This window comes from Balaenoptera physalus, assembly GCF_965194825.1.
Source record: "Balaenoptera physalus genome assembly, chromosome: 19".
Lineage (NCBI taxonomy): Eukaryota > Metazoa > Chordata > Mammalia > Artiodactyla > Balaenopteridae > Balaenoptera > Balaenoptera physalus.
In genome coordinates this window covers 1,201,718-1,225,658 of record NC_138900.1, presented here as the reverse complement: position 1 = coordinate 1,225,658, position 23,941 = coordinate 1,201,718, and the positions used below count along the sequence as shown (strand labels likewise).

The window sequence follows — 23,941 nt, the reverse complement described above, 5'->3', positions numbered from 1 at the left end:
TTCCTCATTCAGACTAAGGCTGGGATGCTTGGAACTTTCTCACTCCTTTATCTGTATAACTTCACTTTGGTCACTGTATACATTCTTCCATCCACTGACTTGATTCTTAATCAGCTGGTCATGGCCAGCTCTTTGGTGCTTTCCCTCCAAAGAAATCCCTCTGATAATAGCAGCTTTTGGATTGCAATACTGCCTGTATGATTTTGGATGTAAAGTTCTATTTACACTGAATGGGCAGAGGGGTATCCCTCAGCACCACCTGCCTCTTGAGTGACTTCTAGGCCAGTAAGCTTTGTCCAATTCCTTTACCACCTGTCACACTTGGGGCATAGTCTCCCCTTTTCCCAGTTGTCCAAGCTGGCAGAGGGGTCCTGTGTGGGGGTCAAGCCACCAGGGTGAGCCCTGGACTCTGGCTGAGAACAGTGCCAGCCCTTTACCACACAACTGCTGAGACAATCTCGGGACTGGCCTGAGGGAGCAAGACCTGTCCAGGACAATGTACCCATCACTGAGGCTTCCTGCTATCCTCAAAGTACTGTGGCCAAACGCCGCCCCAACCTTGCAACCCAGACTTACCTGCATCCCAAGGCCCTAAGAGGGCATCTTCACCTCTCCTCTTTCATTCTAATGTACTTTTAATTTAGTACTTCCTTCATATTTCCTGTCTGTGTTCCTTAAATGGTCGAAAACTCACAAGGGCAGGCTTGTCTGTCTTGTTTTCTGACTTTTCTTGTGCACCTACAGTAGTGCCTAAAACTCAGTAGATGCTCATTGAACATTTACTGAAGAACTGAGGGACTTCTGTGCTGGGGCACAGGATAAGAATCCGCCCGCCAATGCAGGGGACACGGGTTTGATCACTGGTCCGGGAAGATCCCACATGCTATGGAGCAACTAAGCCCATGCTCCACAACTACTGAGCCTGCGCTCTAGAGCCTGCGAGCCACAACTACTGAGGCCTGCACACCTAGAGCCTGTGCTCCGCAACAAGAGAAGCCATCGCAATGAGAAGCCCGCGCACCGCAATGAAGAGTAGCCCTTGCTCGGGGCAACTAGAGAAAGCCTGCGTGCAGTAACGAAGACCCAAATATAAACAAATAAAATTAAATTTTAAAAAATTTATTAAACATGACACCCTAGATTCCACATCCATTTTTGCTTTTTATTGTCAAGGCTACCTTGAAAGTCCTTTTAAGCTATACTTCAAAGTATTAATGTTTTCACGGATGAAAAAATAATCACATTTCTAAAACAAAATCCTGAGTGGCCAAAGTTTCAGCATAGCCACTGCTCAGATAACTGTCTCTTCTCAGACTCCAGTGTGTCCTGTTCAGTTTTCTTTGAGATCTTAACTTTTGTTTTTCAATCCTCTACTGATATTTTCCCAGAGCTATCCAGCCATTATCTTTAAATAAGTACATAATCATTAGTGGCTTTCAGTGATTTTCATTTCACAACTTTTTCTGGAATAATCTCAACTTCCCATGCCCACGCAATCCCTGCTATAACAGTAGGAATAATAATCACTTCTCATAAAAGAGATCAGATTTTGGTGTCCCCCCAATTTTTTTTTTTGTGGGTTTTTCCACACTTTAATTTATTCATTTTTCAATAAGTTTAAATCCTTGAGGGATACGGCATCACACAGATTCTGTGTCCACGGCCTTGGCAGCAAGGTTGCTTGGGAATTCGGCACGAACAATGCCACTATCTCCGTGAACACAAGGTACCTTTCCCCAGGTTACTCTGGTTTTGTTCGGTTTTCCACCAGGAGTTACTTTGTTTGCTTTGTACACGCAAGCATGTCTCTTGCCTAGATATTTAGAATTCTGTTTCATTTCGAGCATAGACCCCTTCAATTTTTTTTTTTAATTATTAGCACCTTTTAAATTATTTATTTATTATTATTATTATTATTTTTGGCTGTGTTGGGTCTTCGTTTCTGTGCAAGGGCTTCCTCCAGCTGCGGCAAACGGGAGCCACTCTTCATCGCTGTGCGCGGGCCTCTCACTATCGCGGCCTCTCTTGTTGCGGAGCACAGGCTCCAGACGCGCAGGCTCAGCAGTTGTGGCTCACGGGCCTAGTTGCTCCGCGGCATGTGGGATCCTCCCAGACCAGGGCTCGAACCCGCGTCCCCTGCATTAGCAGGCAGACTCCCAGCCACTGCGCCACCAGGGAAGCCCCAGACCCCTTCAATTTTAAGAGCTGTGTGCTCCCTCTGGTTCCGGAGACTGGGCTTATAGCCAGCAAAAATGGCCTTGGACCACAGCCTTCCAGGCATATTTGTCCTTTCAGAAGTCCTGTTCCCAGCGGGCCTCCACAGGCTTCAAGATGGTTGAAACAGAAAGGCCGATGTCCCAAACTTTTATCTCAGGGTTCTGGTATCTTTGCACAGGTGCTCTAACCGGGCCACTTTACCTGGCGGTTCAGGTGAGCAGCGCTCCACGCTCGGTCCCAGAGCTGTTGGAACTACATTTCCCAGAGGACGCTGCGCCGGGGGCCTTCGGCGTTAAGCCAATTAAAGTTCAGGAGAAGGACACTTCCTTGCGAGAGCATCGCCTAGGGGCGGGACTTCCGGCATTCTCCTCGTGGCGGTTGTTTTGTAGGCACTTGGGGTGTGTTCGCTCGGTCTCAGGTTCCGCAGCTGTGGGTCGAGACCGAGAAGGTCGGAGAGGAGACGCTGTCCGTGCCAGGCCTGGGATAGGGTCCACTGTGCCCGCGTTCCCCCTCCTCTTCCGCCGTTCCCCGCCCCGTCCACAGTCCGATGGCGGCGGCGGCGCTGAGGAACCCGCCTCAGGTAAACGCTCGTCCTCCGGCCCTCACCGCCCTCACCGCCCTCACCCCACCAGACGCTAAAGCCCCGAGTGCGGGGCGCCTGCTCTCGTGCCCGCAGCGCAGGCCCCGGTGTCTAGGACGGTGAGGCGGCCGTGGGTGGGGCCCTGTTTCTGACAGACGGTGTGATGGCGCGTGGCAGAGGGTCACAGGCGGAGGGACCGGCAGGTGCCAAAGGCTTGGAGGTTGGGTTGAGCCGGAGGATTCGGGAACCCCGAGATCTGCCTTGTGTGTTCAGGGAACAGAGAAGGTGAGGCAGAGTCGCGCTTGGAATGCCAGGCTGCCATTTTCAGGAGGCCGGGAGCATTGAGAGTTGTGAACAGAAAAGGACTGTCCTGATTTAGGCTTTCAGAAGTTTTCCAAAAGCTGTTCAGACGGTTAGACTGGTTGCCTCGCGTATAGGTACCAGAATGTGCAGGTGCTTGCAAGGGAGACTGAGCTAGTTCAAGGGAATCTCAAGTCTCCTTTGTTTCTCATGGGAACAGAGAGCAGGGGGCAGGAGTCAGGACTGGAATGGCTTTCTGAGAAGTTGAGTGTCTATTCTGCAGGTGATGGGAACAATGGGAGATTTGGAGCGGAGGAGGGATGTGATCTGACCCAGCTCTTATCAGGCTCCCTGTGACTGCAGAATGGAGAACCGAATGGGGCGGGAGGGGGGTGGTGGCGGTGAAGAAGGTGGTAGGAAAACCAGGGAATACGCTACTGCAGTAGTCCAGGTGAGTCTTGATGATGTGGACCAGTGTGATGACCTTGGAGGGGGTAGACATGGTTAGATCCTGAATTCAATTTTTTCATTAGATCTGCTCAGATTTTCTGATTTTGAAGGTGAGAGTAGAAGTCAGGGATGACCGCAAGGTTTTGGGGTGTAGCAGCCAGAGGGATGGAAGCTCCATCAGTTGGGATCTGGAATTTGGTAGTAGGATTAATTTTCTTTTTCTTTTTCTTTTCTTTTTTTTTTTGACTGCGTTGGGTCTTCGTTGCTGTGCCTGGGCTTTCTCTAGTTGTGGTAAGCGGGGGGCTACTGTTCGTTGCGGTGAGCGCGCTTCTCATCGTGATGGCTTCTCTTGTTGCGGAGCATGGGCTCTAGGCACACGGGCTTCAGTAGTTGCAGCACGTGGGCTCAGTAGTTGTGGTGCGTGGGCCCTAGAGTGCGCGGGCTTCAGCAGTTGTGGTGCGCAGGCTCAGTAGTTGTGGTGCACAGGCTTAGTTGCTCCGTGGCAAGTGGGATTTTCCCAGACCAGGGATCGAACCCGTATCCCCTGCATTGACAGGCGGATTCTTAAGCACTACGCCACCAAGGAAGCCCCAGAATTAATTTTCAATCGGTATTAGGGTTTTTGCTTTGGCCATGTTAAGTGTATGAGATGTTTCAGAGAACAAATCAGTAGAGGTATTAAGTGGGCAGCTGGACACACAGGTCTAGGTCTCTGGGGAGGGTTTCAGGACAGACACCTGAAGAAGGTGGTGGATAGTATGTGGACCAGGGTGGAGCTGTGTGTCTTGGCTTAGATGGCTAGAACAGAATACTTTTTATTTCTCACAGTTCTAGAAGATGGGAAGTCCAAAATCAAAGTATTGGCAGGTTGGATTCCTGGTGAGGGACTCTCTTCCCATCTTGCAGATGGTTCCCTTCTCCCTGTATCCTCACGTAGACTTTTCTTGGTAGAAGGAGGTGGAAAGAGCAAGAGATGCCTGTCTTCCTCTTATAAGGGTTCCTTCTTACAACCTAATCTAAACCTGATTACTTCCCAAAGGCCATGCCTCCAACTACCATCACATTTGGGGTTAAGGCTTCAACATAACAAATTTTGGGAGGATGCATACATTCAGTCCATAACACTGTGGGTCACATTTAGTGGCGATAATCTTGGTCATGATAGTGTTAATAATAGCCCAGGAAGGGGAGAGTGGGGTCTGAGTGCTGGGCCTTGTCCTTGGGCACCAAGGTGGAGTATGATAGACATCACAAACATAGGTGAAGGAGATAAGTGGTCATGGGAACAGTGTGGGAAAGAGGATGAGCTACCAGGTGATTTAGATTTCTGCGGGATGAGTGCACATGAGACGGAAATGGCGGCAAAGGAGCAATTGAGGCAAGATTGACAGTGAGGCCAGGACTACTGCTTATTCACTGCTCTATGGGCTCACCAGGGTTTTGCTGTGACCTTCTGTTTCTGGGGGTTTTTAGTCAGGTTGGTGGATTAGTTTAAGGGGCACAAGTGGTCATCTGGGAGAGTCACTGGACCTGGGGTGGAATGTGTCTGGGACTCTGTTTTGAATGATGGTTAGGAAAGGAGAGGAAGTCTGTGACGGGAGAGCACATCAAGTGTAGCTCATGTGGAAGAGGGACATGGCTGTATGAGATCCACAAGTGGTTCTGGGTGGCTGAGGTTGAAGCAAGGAGCAGAGTCAGGCAGGACTGCCAATGGCAGTGGGGACCAGTGGAGGTCTGGGTAGTTGGATTCTGTTTGAATTTGCTGAGCACTCTGTATATGCCACGTGTTCTGTGACACGTAGGAAGGAGAGGCAGATGCCTGTGTTGCAGGGCAGGAAAGAGGTGGTGACTGTGAAAGAGTCACGTTGTACAAAGAGTGATGTGGAAAGGGAGTATAAGCTGATGGCCTGAGGGCCCTGGCACTGAGGACATAAGGGTGAAATGTGAGCCCACACCCTTGGTTATATCCGGGGGGCATGATCTGGGACATCCTAGGAGAATTGCCTCGTAAGAGGGAGTCCTTCCCTGTGTGCCAGGCCCAGAGCATAGATATCATCTGTCTGCCCACCTGCCTGGTGCTGTGGGTGGACAGGGTAATCAAAGGGACCATGAGAAGAGTGTGCACATCAGTGACACCAGGGCCTGGTATCTCCTCTGAGATGAGAAAGTGGTGGGGGGTGGTGAGCAGGGTAGGAGTGGGTGGGTGGATGAACTTGGGGTCCTGTGAGAGAAGCTGATCATGGAACAAACTGTCCCCATCATGGCAGGCCTGTGTGACCTTTGAAGACGTGGCCATTTACTTCTCCCAGGAGGAGTGGGGGCTCCTTGATGAGGCACAGAGGTTCCTGTACCATGATGTGATGCTGGAGAACTTTACACTTACAACATCCCTGGGTAAGGCCTTCATATTCCTCCCAGTGTCCTCAACTGTCCTCTGTGTTTCCCCGTCCAAGAGGCAGCTCTGTCCATTCCATGGCTAGACCATGGTCTCTGCTAACTTCCCCACTTGCCTGGCATATGTGCTGTGGGTGCCAGTGCTGAGCTGTGTACACTGCCCCGAGCACTGTACTCCTCAAGCAGCCCCAATGTCTGATACCCCGAGGAATGCAGGGGAGTGTCTGGGAGTCAGTCTGGCAGTCAGCCTAATAGAGCTCACATTTCTTTTCCTCTCCTTGGCAAGATGACTGTGTCCAGATCTATGGTACCTTGTGCCCCAGATTCTTCCCCTTTCCTCTTTTTTTTGAGATATAATTGGCATAGGACATATTAGTTTCAGGTGTATTACATAATGATTTGGTATTTGTATATATTGCAAAATGCTCACAACAGTAAGTCTAGTTAACATCTATCACCATATAGAGCTACACATCTTTTTTTCCTTGTGATGAGAACTTTTAATTTTAAGACTTTCTTGTGACTGACTATATCAGGATTGCAGGTATTGTCATTGTCACTACTTATATATATGCTTTTCTTGAAAGACCCTGTTTTGGGATTTTGTTGTAATATTCTTTCCTTTCCTGTGGTCTGCTATTTCCTGAGTTGCTCTGAGCCAGTGCTGACCACTCACATGTCCTGTCTTTCCCTAAGGACTTGTTTCATTCCGGTCTCACGTAGTTACAGAACTGGGGGTGTGTGGGGAGAGCCCTGATTGCTTTACAGGGTGAACATGGCAAGTTAGTCTCAGAGGAGACCTGGTCCTGGTGAGTGGCAACTGGAGGGGGGACGAGGGGAGGGCATGAAAATGAGGCTGTGTTTAATCATACTGGGAAGCTACCCTGTGTCCACCAGTGTTTTGGTGCAAGTGCCACTGGACGCAAATCATTTCTACACTTTCTTCTGCATACTTGACACTTTTCTGATTTGTCATTTCCGGTTTCTGACTGTCCCCACCTTCCAGACCTGTATGCATCATGTCCCTCTCCACTGCACCATCTGTAGTTTCTCCCGCAGTGACTTACACTTATCCAGATACCTCGGAGATGTGGGTTCAGTTCCAGACCACTGCAATACAGTGAGTCACGCAAATTTTTTTGTTTCCCAGTGCATATAGAAGTTATGTTTACATTATACTTTAGTGTATTAAGTGCAGTAGAATTATGCCTAAAAAACAATATACCTACTTTAATTTGAAAGTACTTTTTTGCTAAAAAATCCTAACCATTGTCTGAACCTTCAGTGAGTCATAGTAGTAACATCAAAGATCACTGATCACAGATCATCATAACAAATAATAACGGGACAGTTTGAAAGATTGTGAGAATTACCAGAATGTGACACAGAGATACAAAGTGAGCAAACGCTATTGGGGAAATGGCACCGATAGACTTGCTGGACGCAAGGTTGCCACAAACCTTCAATTTGTAAAGAAAAAAACCAGAATGCAGTATCTGCAAAGGGCAATACAACAAAGTGCCATGATAACGACATATGCCTGTAAAGTGTTGTGAGGTGTGCACACATTCTTAAATAGTCCTTAAAAACCAGCTACTCACTTCCAATTGTATTTCCCTGGGCCTGGACACAGCCATCCTTCTGCATAGTATGGACATGTTCCCAGCTGACAAGATCTTGCTGAAGGCTGTTGGCAGAGGAGGGAGTAAGTGATCCTGCCTCTCCTCCCTGTGTTACACCCTGTATTTGTGCCCTTTGTCCTGGAAAGTTACCCACCTTCTGTGATCTTTAGGGGCCCAGTACTGCAGAGCAGCCCTCCCTTCAAATTAGTGCCTCATCCTGAAAACATTCCTATGGATTCATTAGCACTTTATTAGCATTCCTCTGCTTTCAGATTGTCAGTGTGGAGGAGAGGATGAGGAGATCCCTTCTGAGCAGAGTGTTTCTGGAGGAGAATCACAAGTCAGGACTTCTCAGTCAGTTCCATCGACCCAGAAGACTCATCCCTGTGAGAAGTGTGTCTCAGTCTTGAAAGACATTTTGCAGCTGACTGAGCTCCAGGCAGCATATCTTGGGCAGAAACCATACTTTGGTGGGGGGTCCAGCGGCTTCTGGTTGAATGCAAGCCTTCACCAGTATCAGGAGCATGGCAATGGAGAGAAAAACTTTAAAATGGACGTGGACAGGGCCTCGATTGTGACGAGCTGCAGACTCCATGTGTCAGGGAAGCCCTTCCCCTGTGGGGAGGATGGAAAAGACTTCCTAGCTACCTTGGGCCTTCATCAGCACCAGACCACTCCCAACAGTGAGAAGCCACACAGCAGCATTGAGTCTGGGGAGGCCTTAAACAATGGAAAAAGTCATAACAAGTGGATTGAATGCAGGAAAGTTTTTGGCAACACTCATATACTTTACCACCAGAGAGTCTGCACTGGAGAAAGTCTTGATGAGTGTAGCAAATGCAAATACAGATTTGTTCAGCACCAGCAAATTCACGTTGGAGAAAGGCCTTATGAGTGTAGTGAATGTGGGAAATTCTTTAGCCGTAAAACTCACCTCATTCGACACTGGAGGGTTCACACAGGAGCAAAGCCTTATGAGTGCAGTGAATGTGGGAGGTCTTTTAGCCAGAAATCTGACCTCATTCAACACCAAAGAGTTCACACTGGAGAAAGGCCTTATGAGTGCAGTGAATGTGGGAAATCTTTTATCCAGAAATCCATCCTCATTAAACACCAGAGAGTTCACACTAATGAAAGGCCTTATAAATGCGATGAATGTGGGAAATCGTTTAGCCAAAGTTCTGGCCTCCTTCGACACAAGAGAGCTCACACTAGAGCAAGGCCTTATGAGTGCAGTGAATGTGGGAAAGCCTTTAACTGTAAAACCCACCTCGTTCGACACTGGAGAGCTCACACTGGAGTTAGGCCTTATGAGTGCAGCGAATGCAGAAAATCTTTTAGTGAGAAATCTGTCCTCATTCAACACCGAAGAGTTCACACTGGAGAAAAGCCTTATGAGTGCAGTGGATGTGGGAAAGCCTTTAGCCAGAAATCTGTCCTCATTCAGCACCAAAGAGTTCACACAGGAGAAAGGCCTTATGAGTGCAGTGAATGTGGGAAATCCTTTAGCCGCAAAACCCACCTCATTCGACACCAGACGGTGCACACTGGAGCAAGACCTTTTGATTGCAGTGAATGTGGGAGATCCTTTACTCAGAGCTCTGGTCTCCTTCGACACAGGAGAGCTCACATGCAGTGAGTATAGGAAATCCTTTACCTGCAAATCTGACGTTGGTCAACACCAAAGAGTTCACACTGGAAAAAGGTCTTGCACATGCAGTGAATGTGCTTTTTTCTTACTTAGCATCATTGTATTGGACGAAAGTCTCTGTGAGGAACTATCTGCGTGAATTGAGTCTCGCGTCAGGATATCCACAGACTAGGGATTGATTCACCGTAAATTTCACGGTTGTGTGGGAAGCATGTGTAACCTGCCCAAGGTCACTGCCAGTTTCTCTGGCAGAAACTATCTCACCTCTAGCATCTGGCAGGCCCTCACAGTTGGCATCAGTCACAAGCGTAGTATGCTCAGAGCAACTGGCCTCTGTGCTGTCCCGTTTGTTGGAGGAAATCGTGAGTATCCTGAGCCCTTATGGAGTCTTCATTCCCTTTTCTCTGACAAGTTAGGGCATGGACCTGACCTGTGTTGGCCCTGAGAACGCTGTCTGAGTTCTGCTGGCAGCTTGCAGAGAAGGACTAGCTTTTTCAAGGACACAGTTGGTCTCGGGTAGTTGTGATGAATGTTTCCAGCTTCCAAGTCACCCAACCAGAAATTGCCTGTTACACGTTGCTTTGGTTTGTGTAATAATAAAGGCCTTTTTGTTTAAGCACCTTAATTTTGGAAATGCTCTTCACTGTGTGGAATAGTTTGAAAGCACAATAGGACCATCAACTTGAGGGTAAATGACTTTCATGGAGATCCAAACTTTGGGTGCCTCAGAGGACATGGTATGATGGCCAAATATAGGGCTCTCGTTTTAGCCTAGTTTGCATTGTTGCCAAGGCCTCCTAGGAAAGACTACTTTGTTGTTATAATTTTTTGCCTGGATGCCAGAGGTCTGTGCATTCTAGTGCTTCTGGAGACAACATGGATTCTTTTTTTTCTTGCACACAGGGGGTAACACACAATGGCCAGCACTACTGAGGGAAATCTTAACCCCAGTTCTCCTCCAAAGCAACCATATACCCTGATACCTGGAATTCCATAAGCTAGTGTCCATAATTGTAAGGCTGCAGGGGCAGGGAAGACCGCAATTGGTACAGAAACACTGGTTACTAGGGAGTGGAGGAGACTGCAGCAAGCTACGTGGAATGTACCGCTTCTAAAGGTACATCCACAAATGTTCTACTGTCAAGGACTGCAGGATGAGTGTGTCCAGAAATCTCAGGACCTCCAGGTATGTTTACGTTGTGAAGTCATTGGCAGACAAAATAAGGTTTTGGGGGATCCCTCTAGCCTTTCTGAGCTGTTGACCTCAAGGCCATTGCTATACAGGCAACAGAAGAAGGATGGTGAGATACTGTGGTCCAGGCATGTGGTTTTTGTGACCCAGCCAGCAGTCCTCTTGACTCAGCCGGAAATGGCCTTCACTGTTTGCCAGTATTTCCTGTCCCTGAGGAGAGGCTGCATCTCAAGGCATGAGGAATGAGATAGTGGAGTGATTTTCTGAAGAGTGGGATATTTAGATTTTTATTGTGAACCACTTTTTAAACCTGCATGATGGTATAATGGGCATAGAAATGTACGTATTTAAAGTGTACAATTTGATAAGTTTTCATATGTATACACTTGTGAAACCATTATTATTATCATAATAATGAGCATATCTGTCACCAGCATATTTTCCTCATGCCCTTTTCTAGTCCCCTTGCTCTCCCTGGCCATACAGACAACCATTTATTTACATTCCTTTACAATAGATTGCATTTTCTAGAATGTTATGATTGATCATAAAGTGTTTACTTTTTTTTTTCTGGCTTCATTGATGCTACATAATTACTTTGAGAATCATTCATTGTACTTACATGAACATTCTTATTTCTAAGAATTCTTAGACATGGAAGCTTTCTCTTCCATGTATAATTGACTATGTTCATCCATTCATCTGTTTATGGATATTTCAGTTATTTCCAGTGTTTAGCTTTTGTAAATAAGAGCTGATATGAACATTAATTTACAATTACTTATATGGATATGTTTCATTTTTCTTGTATTAATAACTCAGAGTGCAGTACCTCAGTCGTGGGGTAGGTGAATAGTATGACTTTTTATGAAATTGCCAAACTGTAATCTAAAATGTTTGTGTTTTTTTGCATTCCCACCAGCAGTGTGTGAGACTTCTAATTCCTTCACACCATTGTCAATACCTGGTAAGTTTACTCTTTAATTTTACCCTTTTAAAATAAGTGTGTAGAGGTAATCCACTGGTTTTAATTGCTTTTCCCTAAAGATTTACAACGTTGAGCATTATTTCATGTGTTTGCTGTATATATCTTCTTTAGTAAGATGTCTATTCTTTTCTTTGTCCTATTTTCTATTTTGTGAATTTGGCTATTTTCTTTTTAGTTACAATAAGACAAACAACAAAGACACGTTGGTATTTTACTTATTCTTCAATGATGTGAATGACTTCCTTGCTGCATGGGATAATTGTTTTTGAATACTGGAAGAATATTTTGTTATTTTTTACTTTTTTTTTTTTTTTTTGATGGAATGCACAGTGTATGGACACCTATACCAAACATTTAAGTTTCATCAGCATTATTAACATATTCTCCATCACTTTTCTAAGTGTAGACATTCCATATATTGCATTCAGTAATACTATAAATCAAGCCTTGGTTTGTAGTGTTTGCCAGTTTCTTTGGTATAAATACCATGAACAATTTCAAACTACCAACCTGATGTCACTGAATAGAGTGGGGAAGAGTTGGCAGTATCACACCATTCTAAACAGAGAAATGATTAGAGAGTGATGATGTTTCAATATTTGTAACTTAAAAGAGTTTAATTGATATATAATTGACATGTATATATTAAAAATGTCAATTTTGTTGTTTTGATGCATAAAATTTCCTTAAGCCCTTTTTAAATTTGTGCTTTTCAACTTATAAGATTTCTGATACAGGATATAGTCTACTGTTTGTAATTGCTATTTTCAAATATACACAAAAGTAGAAAAGACTGTCTTATGGATCCCCAACCTTCTGTCATTGTTTATAGTCATTCGTGTTTCATCTCTCATGCACATTAGTGGGTTCTTTTACTTAAAACCCAGAGATGGTGTTGTTTAATACATAGTTTCTTGAGAATGCTTCTCTAAAATGTAAGAGTATTTCCATAATGACAATAAATTTCTCACACAAAATAAAAATATTTTAAAGTGTGATAAATATTTTATCAGTGCTGAATTTTATCAATTTTCTCAAAAATATATTTGTTCTTTAAGGCAGACTACAGACGTACCTTGTTTTATTGTGCTTCACAGATACTGTATTTTTTTTTAATAAATTGAAGGTTTGTGGCAACCCTGCACTGAGCAAATCTATTGGCACCATTTTTCAAACAGCATTTCCTCATTTTGTATCTCTGTGTCACATTTTGGTAATTCTCACAAGTTTTCAAACTTTTTCATTATTATTATACTTCTTATGAGATCTGTGATTAGTTATCTTTGATGTTACTTTTTTTTTTTTTTTGTCTGTGCCATGCAGCTTGTGAGATCCTAGTTCTCTGGCCACGCATTGAACCCAGGCCCTCAGCAGTGAAAGCACAGAGTACTAACCACTGGACTGCCAGAAAATTCCCAGTTGGTTTTTTTGTTACTCTGTTTTTTGTTTTTGTGATGTTACTATTGTAATTGTTTTGGAGCACCATGAGCTGTACGCCTGTAAGATGGTGAACTTAATTGATGAATGTGTGTTCTGACTGCTCCACTGATTGGCCATTCCCCTGTCTTTCTCTCTCTCTTTGGCCTCCCTATTCCCTGAGACACAACAATATTGAAATTAAGCCAATTAATAACCCTACAATAACCTCCAGTGTTCCAGTGAAAGGTTGGAGTCACTTCACGTCTTTCACTTTAAATCAGAAGCTAGAAATGATTAAGCTTAATGAGGAAGGCATGTCAAAAGCTAAGAGCTTGTACGTCTGTCAGGAGTGGGCCCAGAACAGTATTTATGTACTTTTTCCAAACTTATATTTTTGGCGTTGCTTGGGCCATGCACCTTTTTTTTTTTTTTAATTAATAGAATTTTACTTTTTTTTTTAAAGTATTTGTTATTTATTTATTTATTTATTTATGGCTGTGTTGGGTCTTCGTTTCTGCGCGAGGGCTTTCTCTAGTTGTGGCAGGCTGGGGCCACTCTTCATCGTGGTGTGCAGGCCTCTCACTATCGCGGCCTCTCTTGCTGCGGAGCACAGGCTCCAGACGCGCAGGTTCAGTAATTGTGGCTCACGGGCCCAGCTGCTCCGCGGCACGTGGGATCTTCCCAGACCAGGGCTCGAACCCGTGTCCCCTGCATTGGCAGGCAGACTCTCAACCACTGTGCCACCAGGGAAGCCCCATGCACCTTTATAGCAATATGTGTATTTACTAGGAGAGTCAGGATCCAGCAAAAGGAACAGCAAAAGCCAATGTACTTTGAGATTCTAATTTTGAGCTCCATCCACTTAGAGCTACTGGGGTAAAGCTTTAAGGCTTCGAAGCCACCAAGGAGGCAGGTAGTGCTGAGGGAAAACCCTCTGGCTACTCTATGAAAATAGAACACAAGTTTATATCCAGCAATGACCAGGAAATATTTCAGTCCAAACACTGTCATTTCCTGAGGGATCCCTTTGGAGAAAAGAACTAAGCAGTTGGCTAGGACAAGTTGGTTGAGGATTTGGTCTGTGGGTGTGAGACTTCTTCCAGTGATCGAAGTGAAAGTATAAAAACAAAGAAGTGAGGAGTTTCCCAGGATCCCATCTTTCATCTGAGTGAGGAGGATAATCACCCAGTCCAGGTTAGTAGAAACCATCACATCAATAACTTAGGGATAATGTTTAATCGGAGTCAGAAGAATCAAATTGATGTTTGATGCCAGGACAGTAACTGCAGGGGTAACATCCATGCAGGTGTGGAAAGGAGTCATCTGGACACTAATGCAGTCACCCAGAGGCAGAGCTCTCCCCCAGTCCCTGGGGCGCCAGGTACTCCTGCATGCTGGCAGGTTGTGTTCCTTTCTGGAGGCTCTGGGGAACCAGATTCTTGCTTGTTTGGGTTGTTGGCAGAGTTCAATTCTATGTGGTTGTAGGACTGAGGACTCTCAGCTCCCTAGATGCTCTCTGGTTGTGTTGAGGGCATCTGCGAAGTCCCAGTTTCTTCAAAGAGGTTTTTGTGTGACTGACAACTCTGACCTTTCCATCTTGCTGAGTCAGGACTAAGGTTGCTGGCTGTCAGACGTGTACTGTCCTTAGCTCCTACGGTTCTAGCACAAAGCTGTTATCTCAAAACCAGCAATAGGGCATCAAACGCCCTTATCATACTGCCATATCTCTGACTGATGTCTGCAACTTTCTCCCTGCAGCTGGGATAGTTTCTCCACTCTTTTAAATTAGTTAATTAATTAATTAATTAATTAATTTATGTTTTTGATGGGTTTTGCTGGATGTTACAAGTACTTTTGTTTTTTTAATTAATTTTTATATTTGGCTGCGTTGGGTCTTCATTGCTGTGCGCGGGCTTTCTCTAGTTGCAGCGAGTGGGGGCTACTCTTCATTGTGGTGCGCAGACTTCTCATTGCAGTGGCTTCTCTTGTTGCGGAGCACGGGGTCTAGGCACCCGGGCTCAGTAGTTGTGGCTCACAGGCTCAGTAGTTGTGGCGCATGTGCTTAGTTGCTCCGCAGCATGTGGGATCCTCCTGGATCAGGGCTTGAACCCGTGTCCCCTGCATTGGCAGGCGGATTCTTAACCACTGCGCCACCAGGGAAGTCCTAGTTTCTCTACTTTTAAAGACTTATCTGTATTTTTTTAAAGATTATTTTCTTTGTATTGTAGTAAAAAATACATAGTATTAAATTTATCATCTTAACCATTTTTAAATGTACTGTTCAGCAGGGTTAGATACATTCACATTGTTGTGCAACAGATCTGAGGGGCTTATAAAAACAAGGAAAGGAGGTTTGCATTACAAAGAATTTTAATTGGAATTGGAGGCAGAAAATAGTCTTGGCTGAACCTGATTGACTGCTAAGTCCATCACTGAAGGGAGGTCAAAGTCCGTTACTATGACAGGTTCTTGCAGAGCTCTTGGAAGATTTGTGGTTTGGCCCAGATCAGAAGTTCATGGTTCTACCCGTTGAGGACGTGTGTCAGGTTCACCTCCTTAATGGACTCCCAGCACCATTTTATTTTTTTTAACACTTTTTAAAAAATGTTTTATTTATTTATATTTAAAACGTTTGTTTATTTTTGGCTGTGTTGGGTCTTCATTGCTGCATGTGGTCTTTCTCTAGTTGCGGCAAGGGGGGGCTACTCTTCGTTGCGGTGTACGGGCTTCTCATTGAGGTGACTTGTCTTGTTGCGGAGCACAGGCTGTAGGTGTGTGGGCTTCAGTAGTTGTGGCTTGCAGGCTCAGTAGCTGTGGTGCACGGGCTTAGTTGCCCCGTGGCATGTGGGATCTTCCCGGACCAGGGGTCAAACCCGTGTCCCCTGCATTGGCAGGCGGATTCTTAACCACTGAGCCACTAGAGAAGTCCCACAGCACCATTTTAAAACCCTTGACATAAGTGACTCCATTTTGTTTCACATTTCACACTTGGGATTAGAACAAAAACACTGACGGAAGAGACATGTTCCTATGAGACCTCAGTGCACATGAATTAAAGTGTTTCTTTTTGTTCTGTTAATCTGTCTTGTGTCAGTTTTTTTTTTTTTTTTTTGGCCACACTGCGCGGCATTCGGGATCTTAGTTCCTGGACCAGGGATCTAACCCACGCCCCCTGCAGTGGAAGCGTGGAGTTTTAACCATTAGACGGCCAGGGAAGTCCCTTGTGTCAATTTTATTATTAGTCCAGCCACAAGAACTCAAGAGGGGTAGAGCGGGAAATTTTCCCCTCCTGACATAGCCTTGCCTCAGTCTCCCATAGTCACAGTACCCATTGCTTTCAGATATTCCATATTGGGCATAGATGCTCTGACACAATAGAAATGGATTAAAATTAAGACTTTGACATTTACAAATTGGCTTGATAAATGTGACCCCATGTAAGTCAAAACAGGACCTTCAAGGATTAAAACTTATGTGTAATAAAATGGTGATTATACCCCACTGCTTCTCCATTTACAGTCCAATTTTGCTTGTTCTTAAACTGAAAAAAATAATGAGCACCACTTGATAGATTACTGCAACCTTAATGCTATGGTCCTGTCCATCAAGGTTCCATATCCAATACCCAGTAAAAGTTACTGATTCTATTCAATCAACAACGAGTGAATATTTTTTGCTCTATAGATTTGGCTGACATGTTCTCTTCAGTGCCTGTTTCAATAGCCTCTACTGCAGTTTGTTTCTACCTTAAGAGGGGTACAATACACCTTTTCCTGGCTACTCCAACATATTCGTCATTACAAATTTTACTTCCAAATTAAAATCAGCAGGCACTCCTGATAGCGCCCTCAGAAACTCTACCATAGAGGATTTGGCAATTTCTCCTTAAACCTGCTGGAGTCTGGACACATGATGGCTATAAGTTGACCAAGGGCTTCTGATACAAGAAGCTGGCCTTCTCTGCCCATGCTGTCTGATATTAAAACGACCGATGACTGGCTACCTCCTGGGTCTTCTGGAAATAGAGGCTGTCACAGACCCTGAGCCTGTGACTCTCCGTATTCAGCTGCCCATCATGCTTTGAGTCATGGAAACAACACAGTCCAATCTCAACACAGCTACCGAGGCCTCTGTAGATTAAAACAGCCTGGAAACAAACCTGGAACCTCTGGCATATTCCACCTGTAGGAGTGGTGGCATCCTCTGTCTTTAGTCACTTGCCAGATTCCATGGTGCTGGAAGGTCACCTCCATTCAGGCCCCTAGTCTACCTGGAGAGCCCCTTGGGATTAACTGAGTGAACTGCAGTGGAAGATGAACAGCACTGCCAACCATCAGACATGGTGGAGCTCAGTGAAATGTTGCTTCTTTCCATCCTTTAGCCAGGACATCCCTGACAGAACACAGGACCCAAGGGACAACACCCTTGGGCAAACTTCAGGCAAGAATCTTAGCATGGGGTGACCTGGCTCACAATGGCCACATCTCCACATTTATTATAAACTGTTGGGTCATTACTTAAAAATTGTCCCCTCGGTAAAAATAGCAAGAACCTCTAGGAATCTCTTGCTTCACAGTTAAATCAAAATCACACGTCTCCACATGTATTAACGCCACAATATGAGGTCTTGCCAGGATATTCCTTTTTCACTTCGGAGTTATAATTTGAACCTAAACTTCCTCCACGAAAAAACCAAAAACCTGTCAAGTGCAGCTGCACACCATTCTTGTGACTTGATTTTTCTGCTACTGGTCTGAGTACTTTTATCAATTTTCAAGAAGCTCCAACGCTCCAAGGAAGCCTTTGTTTCAACTAAACATGGCAAATGCTGAGGTTCACATCAACTCAAGCGGGTACCCTCTTAGAAGGGACACTCCCATCCAACATCCCAGACAACATCATCCTGGCCCAGGAGCTCGTTGCTGGAGATGACATCACCTCAGATGATAACAGTTCAAATGACGTTGTCCCAACCCAAGACCTCGAAGTTGGAGTTGACTTCACCCCTTACACTAAAATCTTCACCCCGGCAATGCCCATGAACTGCCTCTCCTAAGGCACAAATTGGACGCAGGACATGTATTGCATCTCTTCCTTTCTTTTATTATTATTTTTAAAGGCATCATTTATTTATTGAGGCTGCGTTGGGTCTTCGTTGCTGCACACGGGCTTTCTCTAGTTTCAGAGAGCAGGGGCTACCCTTTGTTGCAGTGCGTGGGCTTCTCATTGTGGTGGTTTCTCGTTGTGGAGCACGGGCTCTAAGGCGCGTAGGCTTCAGTAGTTTTGGCGCAGGGGCTTAGTTGCTCCGCAGCATGTGGGATCTTCCCAGAGCAGGGCTCGAACCTGTATCCCCTGCATTGGTTACATGCATGTAAAGAACAATAAATAAAAGCTGTGAGTCAAGTTTATTCAGTATCTTACTGAGAACTATCGCCCAGGAGACAGCCTCTCAGATAGCTCTGAGAAACTGTTCTGAAGAGAAAAGAAGGGAGGTCAGGGGACTTCCCTGGCAGTCCAGTGGTTAAGACTCTGCACTTCCAGTGCAGGAGGTGCAGGTTCCATCCCTGGTCAGGAACTAAGATCCCACATGCCACTAGTCACGAGGAATTTTAGTTAATGGTTTTAGTGTTTTTCTAAGTATGGGAAGATGTAAGAATCCAGGTTCATAAAAAATTTCTCCTCAAAAAATGTAACTTTCTGAAAGCCTGTTCTGCCAGTTTTCCCAGAGCACAGACTGCCTCATTCCTTCTCTCTGCCCTGATCTTTTTTCAGGGTGTGCTGGGGATCAGTGACTGCATTGGCTAATGATTCAATCCTTATAGATCCAAATGGCTAGCAGCATTCTTTAGTTGGCACTAACAATGTACATATTTTATGTCCAAATGACTTTATGGAATTGTTTGTCCATTTGTATCTGTAGACTTTGTTTTATTTTATTTTGTTTTTAACATCTTCATTGGAGTATAATTGCTTGACAATGGTGTGTTAGTTTCTGCTTTATAACAAAATGAATCGGCTATACATATACATATATCCCCATTATCTTCTCCCTCTTACGTCTCCCTCCCACCCTCCCTATCCCACCCCTCTAGGTGGTCACACAAAGCACGGAGCTGATCCCCCTGTGCTATGCAGCTGCTTCCCACTAGCTTTCTATTTTACATTTGGTATTATATATAAGTCCATGCACTCTCTCACTTCGTCCCAGCTTACCCTTCCCCCTCCCCATGTCCTCAAGTTCATTCTCTACATCTGAGTCTTTATTCCTGTCCTGCCCCTAGGTTCTTCATTTTTTTTTTTTTTTTAGATTCCATATATATGTGTTAGCATATGGTATTTATTTTTCTCTTTCTGACTTACTTCACTCTGTATGACAGACTCTAGGTCCATCCACCTCACTACAAATAACTCGGTTTCGTTTCTTTTTATGGCTGAGTAATATTCCATTGTATATATGTGCCACATCTTCTTTATCCATTCATCTGTCGATGGACACTTAGGTTGCTTCCATGTCCTGGCTATTGTAAATAGAGCTGCAGTGAACATTGTGGTACATGATTCTTTTTGAATTATGGTTTTCTCAGGGTATATGCCCAGTATGTATCTGTAGACTTTGGGAGCACCTACAATATTACTTTTACTGTCTGGGAACATGCTTCATGGGGTCTGAAATAGTATTTCTGAAAACTTTTAGTGATTACTTGCAGACAACACTCCCCATAAGTCTCCCTACAGCCACTCTAAGAAGTAACGAAAACCTCCCCTCCAGCCAAGTTAGATCCCTCACAGTGCCTCTGGGTTTGTGGGGGTGGGACCACCAGCTAGAGCCCTAGCTAGACCTCTGAGAACTACATTTCCTAGAGGACTGTGCGCCGAGAGGCAGCGTGTCTAAGCCAATGAAAACCCAGGGTAAAGACATTCCTGCGCATGCGCTTCTCATCGGAGAGGGACTTCCGGCCTCCTCCTCGTGGAGGCCATTTTAATTGCTCTGGATTTGTTCTAGTTCCGGAGGGCTCCGTGGGGGCTGAGATGACTGAACTAAGGAGGTCCGAGTGGAGGTGTCCCCGTTGCACAGAGGCGGGTCTGAGGTTCGGTGACACCGCCCGGGGTGTCCCGCGTCAGACCCTGGATAAGGCCGGCCGTGGCTGGGTCCCCTCTGTTCTCCCGCCCCTACCGGCCCAGCTCCGCCCACAGAGTCCGATGGCGATGGCGGCGCTAAGGGACCCGCCTCAGGTAAACAGTTGTCCTCCAGGCCCTCACCGCCCTCACCCCACCAGACACTAAATCCCCTGCCCACGTGCCCGCAGCTCAGGCCGCGGTGTCCAGGACGGTGAGGCGGTCGTGGATGGGCTCTGTTTCTGACAGTGTGACGGCGCGTGGGAGAGGGTCACAGGTGGAGGGACCGGCAGGTGCAAAGGCTTGGAGGTGAGACTGAGGTGGGAGGATTCGGGAAACCTGGAACTGTCTTGTATTTGCATGGAGCGGAGGGTGTGAGGTGGACTCACACCTGCACTGTCAAGCTGAGGGTTTTGTACCTCCGTTCTGAGGACCATGGCAGCCATGGTGGGTTGTGAAGAGAAGAGGGATATAGTCTGATTTAGGGTTTTAAAACCTTTCCAAGAGCTACTCTGAGGGAGAACAGATTGGAATGGGGGTGATGAGGATAGTGAGGCACAGGGAGGTTGAGTCCTTGTCCAACATAGAACTGGGAAGAGGCAGCACTGAGGTCTGAAGCAGAGAGTTTAGTCTTTTAGCCCAAGGTCATCTGGCCTCCAGGGCTGGCGAGGGGTACAGGGAGTTTTGTGCCCCTTGGAATACACCTTTATGGCTTGCTTCTGCCCACAGGTCCCCATGGCTGAGGAAGTACTTATGGAACCTACACAGGGAAGTGGAGGGTGTCCCAGGCCCTCACTGGTTTGGATCTCACTCGTACGAACTTGAGATTGTGGTGTCGTGGGACTCTTCACCTGCCATTCTCCCAGCCCTTGGGTTTGGGGACCTGGGAGAAATCCTCTAGACGCATTCTAGTCCAGACCAAGGGTTTCATGGAAGAGTTGCTTTCTGGTCATCTGTGGAAAATGGTGTAGAAGGTTATCCCAGAAACAGGTACCAGCATGTTCAAATGTTTGGTAGTGTGTCCACAAACTGGGAGCAGGGCACAGCAGGTCTCCTTTCTTTTAGCAACAGAGAGCAAGGGGACAGGAGTCAGTCTTGTAATGTGGCTGTCTGAGAAGTTGAGCATCTATTGTGGAGGTAGTGGGAGATTTGGAACAGAGGAGGGAGATGATCTTACTTAGGTCTAAACAGGCTCCATCTGGTTACAGAGTGGAAAACAGACTTTGGGAGGAGGAAGGATGACCAGGGAGGAGGGTACTGCAGAAGTCCTGGTGCGTGTTCATGGACCAGAGTAGTGGCTGTGGAGTTGGAAGAAGTGGTTGGATTCTGTATCCATTATTTAAGAAGGGCTGCCCAGATTTTCTGATTTTGAGGGTGGGAGAGAGAACGGTAAAAGTCAGTGATGGCACTAAAGTTTTGGTCTTAGCAGCTGAAAGAATGGAAGCTTCATTAACTGAGATGAGATAATCAGTAGTAAGAGTGATTTTCATTGGGGATATCAGGAATTTTGTTTTTGGCTGTGTTAAAATTATGAGATTCTTCAGAGAACAAATGAGTAGTGGCATCAGGCGGGCAGCTGGACACAGAGGTTTGGAAATCTGGGGCATGGTTCAGGATGGAGACATCTGAAAGTGGTGGCTAGTGTCTGCACCAGTGTTGAACTATGGATTGTATTTAGAAAGTGGAATTCAGACCATGGTGATAATGTTATTAACAGGTCAGAAAGAAGTGTTTGAGTTCCGAGAATTGATCTATTGCTTGGGCACCTGGTTGGGGGTTATGGACATCATAAACACAGATGTGGGAGAGAAATAGCCGTGAAGGGAGTATGTGTGGGACCGGAGGTGTTGGCAGGTATCCAAGACTTCCAAAGGAAGAGTAGACAGACAGATGCAGAGGCAGAGAACTAATAGAGATAAGATGCATTTGCTAGAATTTTGTGGTGGGCTTTGGTGAGATGTTTCAGTAGATAATGTAGATAACATAATGGGCAAATGTGGTCATCTGTGAGAATCACTATGCCTAGTGTGGGTACCATTGTGGCTGGGATTTTAATGAGGGTTAGGTGGAGAGAGGAGGATTGTGGCTGCTGAGGGAATGAGTACAGCCTAGAAGTAGGAGAGGGTTATGGGTATCTGAAATTCACATATGGTTCTGTATGACTGATGTTGAGGCTAGAATTAGAAACAGGCAGAAAGGCCTTCAGATGGTGTTGGGATCCATCAGAGGTCTTGGGTAGAACTGGATTCTGTTTGAATTTGCCAGATTCTCTGGGGTGAGTCTAGGAAGATGACTATAGTGTGGGACAGGGAGTTGGCAGTGGCTGTGAGGATGCAACCATGGGGTCTGGAGATGTGAGAGAGGTACATGTGGAGAGAGGGAGCATGAATTGATGGCCCCTGGGCCCTGGTACAGGGGACTTAAGGGTGATGGGTGACTCCACATTTTATTGTGAGGCATGATACGGAAGACCCCCCCGGAAATTGCCTGGCAGGAAGAGATGGAGCCATGCAGTTCTGTCCCTGAGCATCTCTCTGATGGCCTCTCTCTGCCTACCTGTCTGTAGTTGCTGAGGGCTGGGCACAGTGATTATTGGAACCGTGAGGAGAGAGCAGTGCCAGTGGCATCAGGTTCTGGTATCTCATCTGAAGTGGGGAGCCTGGAAGAAACTTGGGCATGGGCTGGATGTGTGCAGGATGGATTGTGGGTCCTCAGGAGAGAGGACCAGTGGTTTCATCTGTCCCCATCATGAAAGGGCAGTGTGACTTTGGAGGACGTGGCTGTGTACTTCTCCTGGGAGGAATGGAGTCTCCTTGATGAGGCTCAGAGACACCTGTACCATGATGTGATGCTGGAGATCTTTACACTTATATCCTCACTGGGTAAGGCCTGCACACCCACCCCTATGACCTGGGCTAGACTTTGCCTTTCTGCTTTTCCTTAGGGGATGCTCTGTCCTTCCTGCATCCAAACCATGGGGACTACTTCCTTTCCTAGTTTCTTTGGAAGGTGCTGCTGTTGCTAGGGCTGGGTTGTTTGCACTGCCCCTTTCTCTCCTTGGAGACCTAATACCTGCTGCTCCGAAGCCTAGTAGGAAGCCAAATGGGTCCCATCTTGCTTGCCTCCTCCCTGCCTGGGTGACTTTCCAGATCCATGGTTCCTAGGTTTTGCTCCCTTCTTCTGACAGTTCTTTCATGCCTGCCTGTGCCAAGAATTGCATGTCACTGGACATGGGCACTACTTAGTTGCACCATGAGCTGTTTTTGTGATATCCTCATCTGAGGTTCTTTTTGTAACATTTAGTTTTCTTTTCTGTGCTCTGTTATGTGATGTTTCTTTGGGCTGGAATTGGCCACTTGCCTGTCCTGTCTGTCCCTTAGGACTTGAATTTTCTAAGTCCCATGTAGTTAATGTGGGTTGCAGGGGAGAGTCCTGGGTGCTTCATAGAATGGCCCACTGTGGCACAATGGGCTAGAGGGGGCCTGGCAAGGACATGACATCAGGGCTGTGTTCACATCATACCAGGAACCTGTTCAAACTAGTGTTTTGGTGCCACTGCTGGGTGCCACACCTCATTTCCATCTCTTCTTCCCCATTCTTTATACTTGGCCAGCTTGTCACTTTAACTCTGACTTCTGGCCCGTGGCTATACCCAACTTTCCTGCCTCCACCTGTTACCTATTCTTCTCTACTGCTGCCTCTGCAGTGTTCTCCAGTGTTGGCTCATATGTTGGTGTGCACATATCCTTGATAGTCCTTGAACACCAGTTAGTCATTTGCAAATGGATTTTTCTATCCCTGGACAAAAATTTCTGTACAACACTCACATGTTAGCAGCAGCTAAGGCACTGCTCAAGGTGTGAGAAGTGAGTTGAAAACTGCCTGCCTCTCCTCACTGTGCTGCATCACATTCTTAACATTTTTTCATCTTGTGAGGCTTCCCTATTTCTGTAACCTTTTAGAGTCCCAGTACTGCAAAACAGCCCCTTCCTCGTCCTGATTCCAACTCCGT

The 23,941-nt window shown here is 45.9% G+C and overlaps 1 protein-coding gene across 22 annotated transcripts in view; it reads left to right on the top strand.

The window, feature by feature from the left end:
* The window catches only part of LOC309648180 (uncharacterized protein), a 57,940-nt gene that overhangs the window by 10,424 nt on the left and 23,575 nt on the right, over positions 1-23,941 (top strand). For 4 of the 22 annotated variants that reach the window (XM_082436546.1, XM_082436530.1, XM_082436541.1 and 1 more), the window contains exons 1-2: positions 19,817-20,046; positions 22,685-22,811. In XM_082436546.1, coding sequence (XP_082292672.1) covers positions 19,843-20,046; positions 22,685-22,811 — 331 coding nt within the window. In that variant the 5' untranslated portion in view covers positions 19,817-19,842. Of the gene's footprint in view, positions 1-2,395; positions 2,798-5,814; positions 5,942-7,835; positions 11,374-19,816; positions 20,239-20,658; positions 22,812-23,941 lie in introns of those variants that run through there. The other 18 variants (XM_082436535.1, XM_082436534.1, XM_082436548.1 and 15 more) reach the window with 14 other exon arrangements.